The following is a 13223-nucleotide window of genomic DNA, read 5'->3' on the forward strand; positions in this document are numbered from 1 at the left end:
AATGTCCAGCTTTTATCTTAAAAAATAATACTAAGAATCCCAGGTCACCATGACACAGTGGGTTGTACTTTATAGATATTATTTCACATGTGCTACCATTATCTCTTACAATTGTGAATTCCTAGAATGCTACCTCATTAAAATTCTCATTTAAATGTTGTATTTCACACTAACTGAATAAAGCAACAGAACTGCCTCAGGACAACTATGGCTGTCCCTAGCATTTTCACAGACATGCTTCTCATTTCAAAACAAATTTTTTTTATGAAACAAAAATCCAAGAGCTTCTTCCCATCTAAATGACTTGGACATGAATTCCCCAACTCATCTGACAATTCAACAAGGTACTTCTAGAAGCTGATTTCCCTAATCACCTCTCTACTGAGTAAAATACCTTTTGCTAATCATATATCTCAAACACAAGTTCATTTCGTAGATTTGTTGTTACTATACTTATGTTGCCATTTTTGTCAGGATAATTACAACAGGTATAAACAACTCTCCTTCTGTAAAAACTAAAAAAGAAAGTACACACCAAGATACCAAAATCTTTTATGCTTAAAGGCCAATGTATTCAGTTCCTTTTCATGCAGCACATACATTCACTATGTGCTTCTTTTCCGAAAGCACAGTTTGGAACAGCCTTTCGAGATTCAGTAATCCTCTACACTGAACCATCTTGTAACATGTTCTGGTATGAATATTACATAGGGGAAAAGGAACATTCTTGTTGATCTATAGACTGGCCAAATAAGGAGTACACTAGGAGGAAAGCTAACATCTACTGTCTCTTCCGTTGCTGCCAAGCTCATGTAGGTGTTGTTTAACTTGAGCCAACAGCTTGACTAGAGAAGCCGTCCAGATAGATTTGCTACCGCAGGGAGGAAGGCACAGAAGAAGAGGAGGAAGAGAACAGACTTGATGTCCTATAGATGGAGTGTAGAGACTGCTGGCTGGGAAAAACCAGAACACGGGAAGATGCATTCCTTAGGATGCCATGCCGAGCAGAAAGCCTCCCAAAAATCCTCCAGTTACTAGAACGTTCTTCTTCACAAATGACACAACCTGAGAACAGAAGATTTAGCACAATACATTAAGTTTGCTAAGAATGTTAAAATCAGGAACCAATTCTGTTACTGATGAATAATAAGTGAGGTCCTTATTTCCTTTAATTCCAAAGCTTTTCATCTCCCCTTCACTTCTATAAAAGTTCTCACTTGCCCAAGGCTCCTTGTCTATGCTCCACCAATCAGCTATGTGTATGACAAGCAGAGGATGGATGTTCAAAGTCAAGAAGACATGGGAACAAAATATAACTTACTATATCCTTTCCAACCACTATGATGCCCCATTCCTACAAGAACTAGTTAACTACCTTAGTATCTGTATCACTTTTTGCTCTCACTGACAAAGATCAACAAACACCTGAATTACCCAGCTTTAATAAAATGCCTGTTTAAGCTGGGCATAGTGATAGAGGCCTGTAATCCCAACATCTAGGACAGTGAGGCAGAAAGATCTTGAGATCAAGGTCAGTCTGGGTTACCTAACAATAACCTGTCTAATAAGGAAGATATTCAATAAAGATATTTCAACTAATGCTGGCCTATAGAAAATAGCTTTCATCTCATTACTTCAAGTTCTTAGAAATCTTTAAGCTTTGTCCACTGCTGAGACATTGGTGCACCTCACACCTTCACTGTGTACACACAAAATTGTCTGCAATCTTTACACAGTACATATGAATATAACAAGTCTTACCTCCTCAGCTTTGCTCTTCACCTCAGTTGGTATTTGGTTGCTTTTACGAATCTTCAACTGTTCTTTGGCTTTTTTCATGTCCTTTTCTACGCGTTGCCAGTCAACTTTGATGTAGCCAGTATGGTTTGCAATCTACATTTTCAATAACAGTGATAGAAATGAGAAAATAAGCTTGCTATTTTGTGTCAGGATAAATTACAAAGTTGCGAATCAGAAACCTCTTCAGAAACATCAATTAGAAAGCTAAAGTAGCAACCCAGAAGAGAAATGGTAGTGCGCTTAGCTTTAAAGATAGAGATAAGATTCTATCCAAAATGACAAGGCAGACAATGAGTAGCACTTTTTATAACATGAAAATAAGAAAAAGAACAGAGAAAAATCTGGGAAAGGAAGTAAAAAGAAAAATGACATTTTGAAAAATGCGTTTTGAAATGTCCACAATATACTCTTGCATCTAGTAGCCAATTTTTCATTTGTTTATTATCTACTCTATGGTTCTTTGACATGTACTTGACAAATAGTATATAATGCAAGGTCCTACGACACTACCACCAATTAGCTACCTTAAGAGCCTGGAGACAATATGTTCATTTAAAAAGTGAACTTCCTAGCCTGTGCCTGTGGCTCACACCTGTAATTGTAGCTACCCGGGAGACTGAGATCTAAATCATGGTTTGAAGTCACCCTGGGCAGGAAAGTCTGTGAGACTCTTATCTCCAATAAACTACCCAGAAAAAACTGGAAGTGGCACTGTGGGTCAAGCAGTAGAACAATAGCCTTGAGCAAAAGAAGCTCAGGGACAACACTGCCCAGGCCCAGAGTTCAAGCCTGGGACCAGAAAAAAAAAAGAATAGCAATCAGGAAGAAAAACATCTGCAAATTGGGTAAAGACAATTCACAGAATACAGTTGCCCAAATGGAAAGTTCAATGGTACAAGTAATCAGGGAAATGTAAATTAAAATAATGTGCCACAATAATTTTTTTATAGATCTGAGAACATTAAAAGACAAAATATCGTGGAAGTACGGAAAAAAGATGCCATACACTTTGAATGTTAACTGGAGTCTGTCAAGGGAACAATTTGACATTATTTATTAACACTGAAACTGCAAATGTATAATAGCTTTCCTTGTAATAGTAAATAACTGGAAATACTCCCCAAGTTGGCTATAAACAAAGCTACTTATAAAAGTAATTGAGATGAATACTGAAAATCACATGTTGAATGAAGGTTCATTTCCTTCACCCAGTTTGTCCCAGAGAATCATGTTAATAAAGCATTAGAACATAAAGAGACCTCTGACAAGAAAAGAGCAGCAGGTAAGTTAGAGGAGACCAGAATTCAAAAAACCACTGAACTAGTACTGTTTCCTTATTTTTTTCTGCAATACCATCTGACTTACTTTCAAAGCAGAACTCAAACTGTATCTGACAAAATTTAACACACAGTTAAGATAAAATTTTAGTAAACTAGGAATAGAAGGAAAATTCTCCAACTTGATTTAAAAAAAAAAATCCTATAACTGCTGCACACTGGATGCTAGCTATTTATGCATGCAATCCCAGCTACTCAGGAGTTAGAGATTGCGAAGATCATAGCTCGAAGCCAGCCTGCGCACAAAGTTCACAAGACCCCATCTCAGAAAAAGCTAGGTACAACCAACACAATTCTGTCATCCAACTACAGAAGAAAGTATAAATTCTAAGGTGTCCTGGGCAAAAAGCAGACCTTTGTTCAAAAATAACCAAACCAGGGGTCTGAGCCCTCCGTCCTGTCGAGATGCTTCAAAGCTTTATGAAAAATGTCTGGGTCCCCCTGAAACCCTACTACACCCAGGTTTACCAGGAGATCTGGGTAGGGATGGGGTTGATGGGCTTCATCGTGTGTAAGATCAGGAGTGCTGATAAAAGAAGTAAGGCTTTAAAAGGTTCCACTCCTGCGCCTTCTCACGGCCATCATTCGCTCCTCTGCATGATGGGAAATGCCAGTCTGCCTGCATATTTGAGCAAGCTTTGTTAGATGGGAACACGGAACACTGCTGTACATATCCTTGTAGGAGCACCACTTCTTCTGTGGCATGAATACAAGTGTCTGTGAGATGCACCACACTGTGCAGGTTCCAGTGTGTCCTCCCCTGGGGTCCTGCTCGGGCAGCAGGCACTGAGCCTCACACCCGGCGGCCATCCTAGGAAACCTAGGGATGGCGAGCAGATGGCCTCCAGGGTCTCAGATGTGGCCCTCGTCACAATCTAGGCACTTAGTCAACTGTAATGTTCAATAAACGTCTATAAACCACTGTTCTACAAAAAAAAAAAAAAAAAAAACAGACCAAAAAGGGCTGGAAGTTTATCTCAAGCAATAGAGCATTTACCCAGCAAAAGCAAAACCCTAAGCTCAAATCCCAGTTCCATTTCCAAAAAAAAAAAAAAATCCTATAGCTACCACTACACAATGATGAAAGAATAATATCTGGAAACAAGGCAAAGATGTCTACCTTTCTCAGTTTCTATTCAATATCATGCTGGAAGTGAAGTTGTATTCACTAAAAGAAAAAAAAGTAGGCAGGCATCCAGATTTGAAAAGTCAAACTGCAGTTTACACAGTGAATATTAAAGAATCTAACAAAAACAAATAAAAATACCTAGACTTAAAAAGTGAATTTAGTGGGGCTGGGAAGGTGGCTTAGTGGTAGAGCGCTTGCCTTGCATGCATGAGACCCTCGACTTGATTCCTCAGCACCACATAAGCAGTAAAAGCAGGAAGTGGGGCTGAGGCTCAAGTGGTAGAGTGTACAGCTGAAGAGCTAAGGGACAGCGCCCAGACCCAGAGTTCAGACCAACTGAATTTCCATATGCCAGCAATATGAACAACTAGAAATTGACATTTTAAAACAATATACACTTGCTGTAAAATTAAATACTAGTTGTAAACATAAAGATATATAGAATCTATATGTTGAAAACTACAAAATGTCAAAGAAAAAAGACAATCTAAATATGTGAAGAGATTGTGCCTATGGAATGAAGGATACAACATAGAAATGACATGTTAAACAATGCCACGAAGATTTTTGTAGACAGATAAATGGATTACAACATATAAAAAACCAAAGGGGCTAGCCAGTGGTGGCTCACACCTGTAACCCTAGCTACTAAGGAGGCTGAGATCTGAGGATCACAGTTCAAAGCTAGCCTGGGCAGGCAAGTCCATGAGATTCTTATCTCCAATTAATCACAGAAAAAGCCAGAAGTGGAGCTGTGTCTCAAGTGGTAGAGTGCTAGGGTGCTAGCCTTGAGCAAAAAAAGAAAAAAAAAAGAGCTCAGGGACAGTGTCCAAACTCAGAGTTTAAGCTCAAGGACCAGCAAAAAGAAAAAAAAAAAAATAGAAAAGCTATTCTAGCATCATATAGCCACGGTAACAATTCCTTATCATATACTGCTTAATGAGCAAGCACAATTCCCAAATATTTAGGAATACGTCATATACACACCTGAAGGAGGAAAAATCCTCCACCCACAGCTGTTGCAGCCAATTTCCCAACCTTCTGGAATATGAAGCCAGTACACCTACAAAACCAAAATGAACATCAGATAAGATATACACCAACATGCATTTTATGTCCCACCTGGAGGTGATCCAACTCCCCACCCTCTGCAGAATCAAAACCAGTCCCCCAAAAATCCAATCTTAGCTCTAACATTGAGTATTTTTTTGGTCTAGAGCAAGTACTTTAAAATTCTCAGATTATATGTTTAGATGGTTGAATGGCCAAGTGCCAGGTACCAATGGTTCATGCCTGTAATCCTAGTTACTCCGGAGGCTGGGATCTGAAGACCTCAATGTGGAGCCAGCCTAGACAGGCACTTATCTCCAGGAATGAGCAAAAAAATTGAGTGTGTTTAAATACTAGCAAAAAAAAGACTGAATGAAGGGATGAAAGTAGAGACTCCTGTGAGGAGGCTAAAATGTAATTCTTTGATTTTTTTTTTTTTTTTTTTTTTGCCGGTCCTGGGGCTTGAACTCAGGGTTGCGTGCACTGTCCCTGAGCCTCTTTGTGCTCAAGGCTAATGCTTCACCATTTTAACCACAGTGCCATTTCTGGCTTGTTTGAGTAGTTTATTTGAGATAAGTGTCTCATGGACTTTTCTGCCCGGCTTTGAACCATGATCCTCAGTTCTCAGCCTCCTGAGTAGCTAGGATTATAGGCATGAGCCACCCGGCTTGATTTGTTTCTTATTATCTATCTTCCTGTTATACTAAAATGTAAGTTTCATGAAGGCCAAGATTTTTTTTTTTTTGTCGGTCGTGGGGCTTGAACTCTGGGCCTGGGCGCTGTCCCTCAGCTCTTCAGCTCAAGGCGAGCGCTCTACCACTTGAGCTACAGCGCCACTTCCAGTTTTCTGGTGGTTTATTGGAGATAGGAGTCTCACGGTCTTTCCTGCCCAGGCTGGCTTTGAACCGCGATCCTCAGATCTCAGCCTCCTGAGTAGCTAGGATTACAGGCGTGAGCCACCAGCGCCCGGCTAAGGCCAAGATTTTTTAAAATTCATTGTACACAAGTATGCTGTAATTATTAACCACTGCTGAGTAAACTTCTATAGACAATACTTCTCCAGACATCTTCCCTTTACTCAGCCTCTCTTTACTTCAAAACAAGTAGGCTGCCTATACCTTCTGCCTCTTTTGATTTCTCAGTCAATTCTCTCAAACCCACTCCTGTAGGCTTTTGTACCATGATGTCAATAAAACCACTTTTTTTAGAGGGGAAGGGATTTAATGGGGCTGGAACTCAGAGCCTGGGCACTGACTGTCCCTTAGCTTTTTCCCTCAAGGCTAGTGCTCTACCACTCAAGTCACTGCTTCATTTCCAACATTTTGGGGGTTAACTGGATAAGAATCTCATGGACTTTGCTACCCAGGCTGACTTTGAACCACAATCCTGAGATTTCAGCCTCCTGAGTAGCTAGCACCCAGATGAAACCATTCTTATCAAGGTTACTTCTCATGTTCACCTTTGCCAAACATTAGTGGTAACTTCTCAGTCTTCATTTCATTTGAACTTCTTGGTCTTCATTTGATTTGAACTTCATTCCATTTGAACTTCTCAGCCTTCATTTCATTTGAACCAGTACTTATTGACACAATTATTACTCTTTCTTTTAAAAAGATAACCAAATTTACATATATATGAGATAAATACACACAGTAAAATGTTGACTACAATGAAGCAAATTAACATATCTATCATTTCACACAGTTATACTCCGGTTACAAGAATAGCTATAATCTATTTATTTAACCAATCCTGAATACATTCTTTTTTGTCAGTCAAGGGGCTTGAACCCAAGGGCCTGGGCACTGTCTCTTAGCTCTCTTGCTCAAGGATAGCGCTCTACCACTTTGAGCCACAGTACTACTTCCACTTTTCTGGTGGTTAATTGGAGATAAGAGTCTCATGGACTTTCCTGCTCGACTGGCTTTGAATTGCAATCCTTAGACCTCAGCCTCCTGACTAGCTAGGATTACAATCATGAGCCACCAGTGGCTGGCCTGAATACATTCTTATTACCTACAGTCCTGATACTGTATGAATTGTTCATCCTACATATTTCCTATATTTTTTGTTTTACATTTCCTCTTCCGTACACCAACGATGGTAATCACTATTTTATTTTATCTCCTCTCCTCTCTCCTCCTCTCCACCACATATATTTGGCATGGTTTTAGATTTCACAGTGAGATCATGCACTATTTTGTGTGTGTGTGTCTGTCAGCCTTACTTTACATAATGACCTCTAGTTCCATCCATGTTATCACCAATTTGTATATATTTGATTTGATTTTTTATGGTGTGTAGTATGTCACTGAATATATGGACCATATTTTTTTATTCATCTTTCAGTTGACAGCTAAAAGTTGTTTCTATGTCTTGGTTATTATGAATAATGCCTCAGTAAACAAAAGAATGCAGATGTCTCTCATATACTGACTCAATTTCCTTTGGCTATACACCCAGGAGTGAGACTGCTGGGCCATTATGGCAGTTCTACTTTTAGTTTGAGGAACCTCTATACTGTTTTCCAAAATGGCTATAATGTTTACATGCCCACCAACAGAACAAAAGGTTCCCTTTTCTCCACATCCTCAGCAGCAACTGCTATTGTTAATCATTTTGACATCGGCTATTCTTGCTGGAGTAACATGACATCTCATTATGGTTTTGTTTTGCATCTCCCTGATGATTACTGACAATGAGTACTGTTTTGTGTGCTTACTTTCTAGATTTTCTCATATAGTTCCTTGGCTTTAAATATGATCTGCTCTGGCCTATGCCAAGATCTCTGATATAGATTGTTATTAAAGGGTCCCACCCTGGGTCTCCAAAATGTCTGATTTTGCCTCCTAGAATCTACTATCAACAGACCAGCCTAAACAGTCTTTCTAAAATAGAACTAACCACACACTGGCCTAGGAGCCAAATCCAGACCATTTGCTAGGTCCTAAGATAGCCTAACAGAAACTGAAACCAGTATGTGAGACAGACATCTGCCCTTCAATGTTTATTTCAACTATTCATGACCCAAAGTATGAAATCACCTAAATGTCCATCTATGGATGAATAGAGAAAATGTAGAAGATATATGCATTAGAGTACTATTCAGCTTTTGAGAAGAAGGGAATACTATCATGTATGGATGAAACTGGAGAGCACTGTGCAAAGTGACATAGGCCAGGCACAGAAAGAGAAATATTGTATGATTTCACTCACAGGTGGAGTATAAAAGAAATTAGCTTAGCTAGATGCCTGGTAGCCCATACCTATAATCTTAGTTACCTGGAAGGCAGAGATATAGACTCTCTTACAGAAACATGTACACATACACACTGGGAAATGTGCATAAAAGCGTTCATATCAGCATTGTTTGTATTAGTCAAAAGCTGAAGCAACTCTAATGTCAGCCAACAGGATAAGAATATATTGTACTATACTCATAAAGGAATTCTAAATAAGATGAAAATGAAAAACTACAGCTATATACAACATAGCTGATTATGCAAAAGATCAACTAAACCCCCCAAAAAACCCAAAGCAAGAATCAAAAGAATGAATACTGACCACATTTCTTTAAAGTTTAATCCAGGCAAACTACAGTATATTATTCAGTTAAATAAATAGGATTGAAACTACAAAGAAAAGCAAGAAAATAACAACTTTTAGAGTTTTGGAGTGCCAGACATATGTTTTAACTTGTGTAGCTGTTACATTATGAATTTACTCTATTCCTTATAGTTTTCACAATTTTCTATATTTCGGTTATGTTGTACAATAAGTTTTTTACATGTACAGAATTTCTGACTTGGATTGGATATTTGCATACTGAGTTTGCAATTCACATTTTTAACCTACCATGAATCAAACAAAAAGCTGTGTCAAATTAACAACTGACATGGCTAATAAGCTTCTTCTATAAAATGAGTACAGATAGTAACAGTACCAATGTCAGACGACTTGTTGTGAGTAGAAAATGAGATATCTGAACAACCACCCAAAACAGTGCCTGACATGTAGTAACTATTATGTGCAATAAAGCCCATGAGTTATCACTATACCAAATAGTATTTTAACATGATTTTTAGATAAATGATACATATTCAGTGAGCAATTTCAACAAAGTCACTGTGTTTTCATTCATTAAAAGAAAAAGTAGGGGCTGGGAAGGTGGCTCAGTGGTAGAGTGCTTGCTTTGCATGCATGAGGCCCTGGGTTTGATTCCTCAGCACCACATAAGCAAAAAGAAAAAAGCCGGTAGTGGTGCTGTGGCTCAAGTGGCAGAGCGCTAGCCTTGAGCTGAAGAGCTAAGGGACAGCACCCAGGCCCAGAGTTCAGGCCCCATGACCGGACCCAAAAAAAAAAAAAAAAGAGAAAAAGTACCTATAACCACAATGTTAAATCATGCAAAACAAACAAACAAACAAACAAACCAATGCCACCGGGCTTCATTCCCATCACTTACCATCCAGTTACACCGCCAATTAACAGCTGAGTTGCCACACTATACTTTTCAACTGATGGTCCTGAATCCTGTCCAAACAGCTTGCGCCACCATGGTTGCTTTCGGGCAAATTCTGCAAGGTCCAAGGATTCAAATTTTCCCTCAAAGTTTCCTAACAGAATTAAGATACTAAATAAGAAAATATCTACTTTTATAACAAGTCATTACCTTCTGTAGATTGATTTTTTTTTGGTATCCATGTGCACCGGGTCCTGTGGCTGGAACTCAGAGCTTGGGCGCTGACCCTGAGTATTTTTGTTCAAGGGAAGGCTAGCACTCTACCACTTGAGCCACAGCTCCATTTCTGGCTTTTTCAAAAGGTTATTAACTAGAGATAAGAGTGTCATGGACTTTCCTGACCCATCTGGCTTCAAACCTCGGTCCTCAGATCTCAGCCTCTTGAGTAACTAGGATTATAGGCACGAGCCACTGGCACTGAGGCCGAGATTGCGAATATTTAAAAAGAAGTTATAATACAGAACATCCAAATATTGTTCTATTTTAAAATAGTAAATTAACTGAAATTATGATGTGTAATTTCAGAAAATTAAAAATATTATGTCTGTATTAGAAACATTTTCGAATTCTACAAACTCTAGAATTAGTCTGGTTCTTGCAAATTTACTAAGAGCTGGATGCTGGTAGCTTACACCTATAATCATAGCTACTCAGGAGGCTGAGCTATGAGGATCACAGTTCTAGGCCAGTCTATGCCACTCATCTCCAATTAACCACCAAAAAGTTGGAAGTGGAACTGTAGCTTAAGTGGTAGAGCGTTAGCTTTGAAGAAAAAAAAGCAAAGGAAAAATACACAGGTCCTGAGGTAAAGCCCCTGGACTTGCACCAAAAGAAAAAAAAAAAAGAAAAACCTTGTGGAAAGGGAGACTTTGTTGCTGTCATTTGGCTTTGCTGAAGTCATGTGGAAAAATAACTAGCCACAATAATCTTGTGGGGAGGGGAGTTTAAGTCTTTTCAAGACTTCCTATGAAGCTATACTACAATCTACACGTATAGAATTTCAAGATTTACAAACTATGGCATTCAATACAGTGTTGAATTGACACAAGAATACACAAATATATCAGTGAAAGAGACAACAGAGTCCAAAAATATATTTACACATATCATGACACCACGGTAATTCAATGGGAGAAAGCAAGTCATCTCAACAAACAAGTGTGGATGCCAATTTAGCAGAATTACAATACTGATGCTGAGGAACTGAGTTATTGATGGCCTTGTAATAAAATATTTGTACTATAACAAGATACCATTAGTATGTTCAAGAAAAAACTGTTAATGAAAACAAGAATGAGTTTTAAAATGTAATTTTTCAAAGTCCCTCTCTTAGTAAGTGGATCTAGTCAAAAGGGAGATTAAATGGAGTGTAGTGGCGAACACTTGTAATCTCTGAACTTGGGAGGCTGGGTAAGAAGATTAGAGTTGAATGCCAAATTATACAGTGACACAATTAAAACAGGGTGGGGAGGCACTGTTAAATCAGAGAGCCATTAGGGTACACCTACCCAATTTCATTCAGTCATTCCTGGAACACCTCTAAAATCTATAAAAAAAAAAAAGTTAGTTACTAGCCAGGCTCAGACTTCTAATCCTAGCTACTCAGGAATCTGAAATCTGATCATGGTTCAAGGCCAGTGCAGACAGAAGTATCAGTGAGATTCCCTCTCCAAAATAACCAGTATAAAGCCAGGCTGGAGGTGTGGATCAAGTGGTAAAGCTGCCAGTGCTGGGACAGAGAGCACCAGGCAAGCATCAAAAAAGAACCAAATAAGTAAAATAAAATGTTACTAGCCAACATCTCCATCCCAAGAAATCAATGATTAGTTTTAAGGATTGAAATTCCTAGCCACCTCAAAAAAAATGCAGTTCATTTAACATTAAGTTTATATAATTGATTTTTTAAATTTTATTTTTGTTAGGCCTAGGGATTGAACTCAGAGTATTTGAGCTTTTTAATTTTTGTTGGTCGAGGGTCTTGAACTCTGGGCCTGCGTGCTGTCCCTGACTTCTTTAGCTCAAGGAAAGCACTCTACCAACTGAGCCACAGCGCCACTTCCAGTTTTCTCATGGTTTATTGAAGACTTCTCCTGCCTAAGCTGGCTGTGAACTGTGATCCTCAGATCTCAGCGTCCTCAGTAGCTAGGATTACAGGCGTGAGCCACAGGTGCCTGGCCTGTCTTTGAGCTTTTGTGCTCAAGGTTAGACCTGTACTTCAGCCACAGCTCCAATCTTGGATTTTTGGTTGTTGAAGATAAGAGTGTCATGAACATTCCTGTGCAGGCTGGCTTAGAACTGTCATTCTCGGATGTCTGCTTCCACAGTAGCAAGGATCACAGCTGTGAGCCACCACTGCCTAGCTATAACTGAGTTTTTGATGACAGCTCTGTTTAGTATGTGAATCCTGTAGCTACTTATTAGTGTATATTAAATATAGCAAAGTTAGGTAAGAACAATAAAAGAAACAAGGCACCGGTGGCTCACACCTGTAATCCTAGCTATTCAGGAGGCTGAGATCTGAGGATCACGGTTCAAAGCCAGCCCGGGCAGGAAAGTCTGTGAGACTCTTATCTCCAATAAACCACTTGAAAACCAAATGAGAGAGAGAGAGAGAGAGAGAGAGAGAGAGAGAGAGAGAGAGAGAGAGAGAGAGAGAGAGAGAGAGAGAGAGAGAGAGAGCGAGCAGCAACTAGCGATCCGAAGAGTGGTGAGCTTTTTCTTTCTTTTTTTTTTTTTTCCGGAGCCATGAACGCAAAAGCTAAGGGACATCACTCAGGCCCTGAATTCAAGCCCCAGGACAGGCAGAGAAGTGAAGAAAGCATAAACGAAATGTTCCAGTAGAAATCGGACGGAATATTCTTTAGTGTAAGCCGACGAAACCTAAAACAGGCTATTTCAAAGTGTCATCCTCTATGGAGTCATTTTTAAAATTCGTCAATAGCGTAGTTGGCGAGCTGCCACTGCGTCTGACGGGCTGCCAGGCGTCTGGGCGGAACTTCCCACCGGACAAACAAGCTCGTCGCGGGGGCCGGAAGGCTTCCGAGAACAGGGAGTGCGTGTCTCCGGGCGGGGTCTACACGCCGAAGCCGCTCCGCTCCACCCGGCGCGTGACCTTGGCAGAAGCCGGAGTGGCAGGGTCAGGGACGAGTGTCGGGCGCCGCTCGGTCTCCCGGGGGAGGTCAGGAGGCACCGGCAGCGCGGGGCCTCCCCTTTCCGGAGCTCGGAAAGGCGGCTCCCCAAGGACGCTTTCCCGCGAGCTCCCCTCCTTACCTTGACTGGACGCCGCCATTTCGGCGAGTTCGTCTCGCGAGGACACGCGCAGAGGTTCTGCGCGGTAGGATGCCGAGTAGCGCGCCGTGGTGAAGGTGGTCAGGTGGCTTCCGGCCCG

At 40.2% G+C, this 13223-nt stretch overlaps 1 protein-coding gene and 1 pseudogene across 4 annotated transcripts; one reads left to right on the forward strand and one right to left on the reverse strand.

Moving 5' to 3' along the window:
* Positions 1-548: 548 nt before the first annotated feature.
* On the reverse strand, positions 549-13223 carry Fundc2 (FUN14 domain containing 2). 4 transcript variants are annotated; one of them, XM_070039444.1, is made up of 6 exons: positions 13106-13173; positions 11344-11381; positions 9779-9890; positions 5254-5329; positions 1762-1893; positions 549-1065 (listed from the first exon to the last, which is right to left on the reverse strand). In XM_070039444.1, exons 2-6 carry the CDS (start codon positions 11351-11353, stop codon positions 988-990), a joined length of 408 nt encoding a protein of 135 aa, XP_069895545.1. In that variant the 5' UTR covers positions 11354-11381; positions 13106-13173; the 3' UTR covers positions 549-987. The 4 variants fall into 4 exon arrangements, with proteins under 4 accessions (XP_069895545.1, XP_069895543.1, XP_069895544.1 ...); XM_070039442.1 differs by having other exon boundaries at positions 9779-9929; positions 13106-13172; XM_070039443.1 differs by lacking the exon at positions 11344-11381 and having other exon boundaries at positions 13106-13223.
* On the forward strand, positions 3522-3782 carry LOC138840506 (ATP synthase subunit ATP5MJ, mitochondrial pseudogene; annotated as a pseudogene).

This window comes from Dipodomys merriami, unplaced genomic scaffold, assembly GCF_024711535.1.
Source record: "Dipodomys merriami isolate MVZ:Mamm:240054 unplaced genomic scaffold, mDipMer1.0.p SCAF_3, whole genome shotgun sequence".
In the NCBI taxonomy this organism is placed as follows: domain Eukaryota; kingdom Metazoa; phylum Chordata; class Mammalia; order Rodentia; family Heteromyidae; genus Dipodomys; species Dipodomys merriami.

Excerpts from the sequence above, each read along its gene's own strand:
- Fundc2 (XM_070039441.1), bottom strand. Across the intron at positions 5,330-9,778 it reads ATTGGCGGTGTAACTGGATG|GTGTACTGGCTTCATATTCC; the intron begins GTAAGTGATGGG and ends TTGGTTTTGTAG. Across the intron at positions 1,894-5,253 it reads GAGGATTTTTCCTCCTTCAG|ATTGCAAACCATACTGGCTA; the intron begins GTGTGTATATGA and ends TTGAAAATGTAG.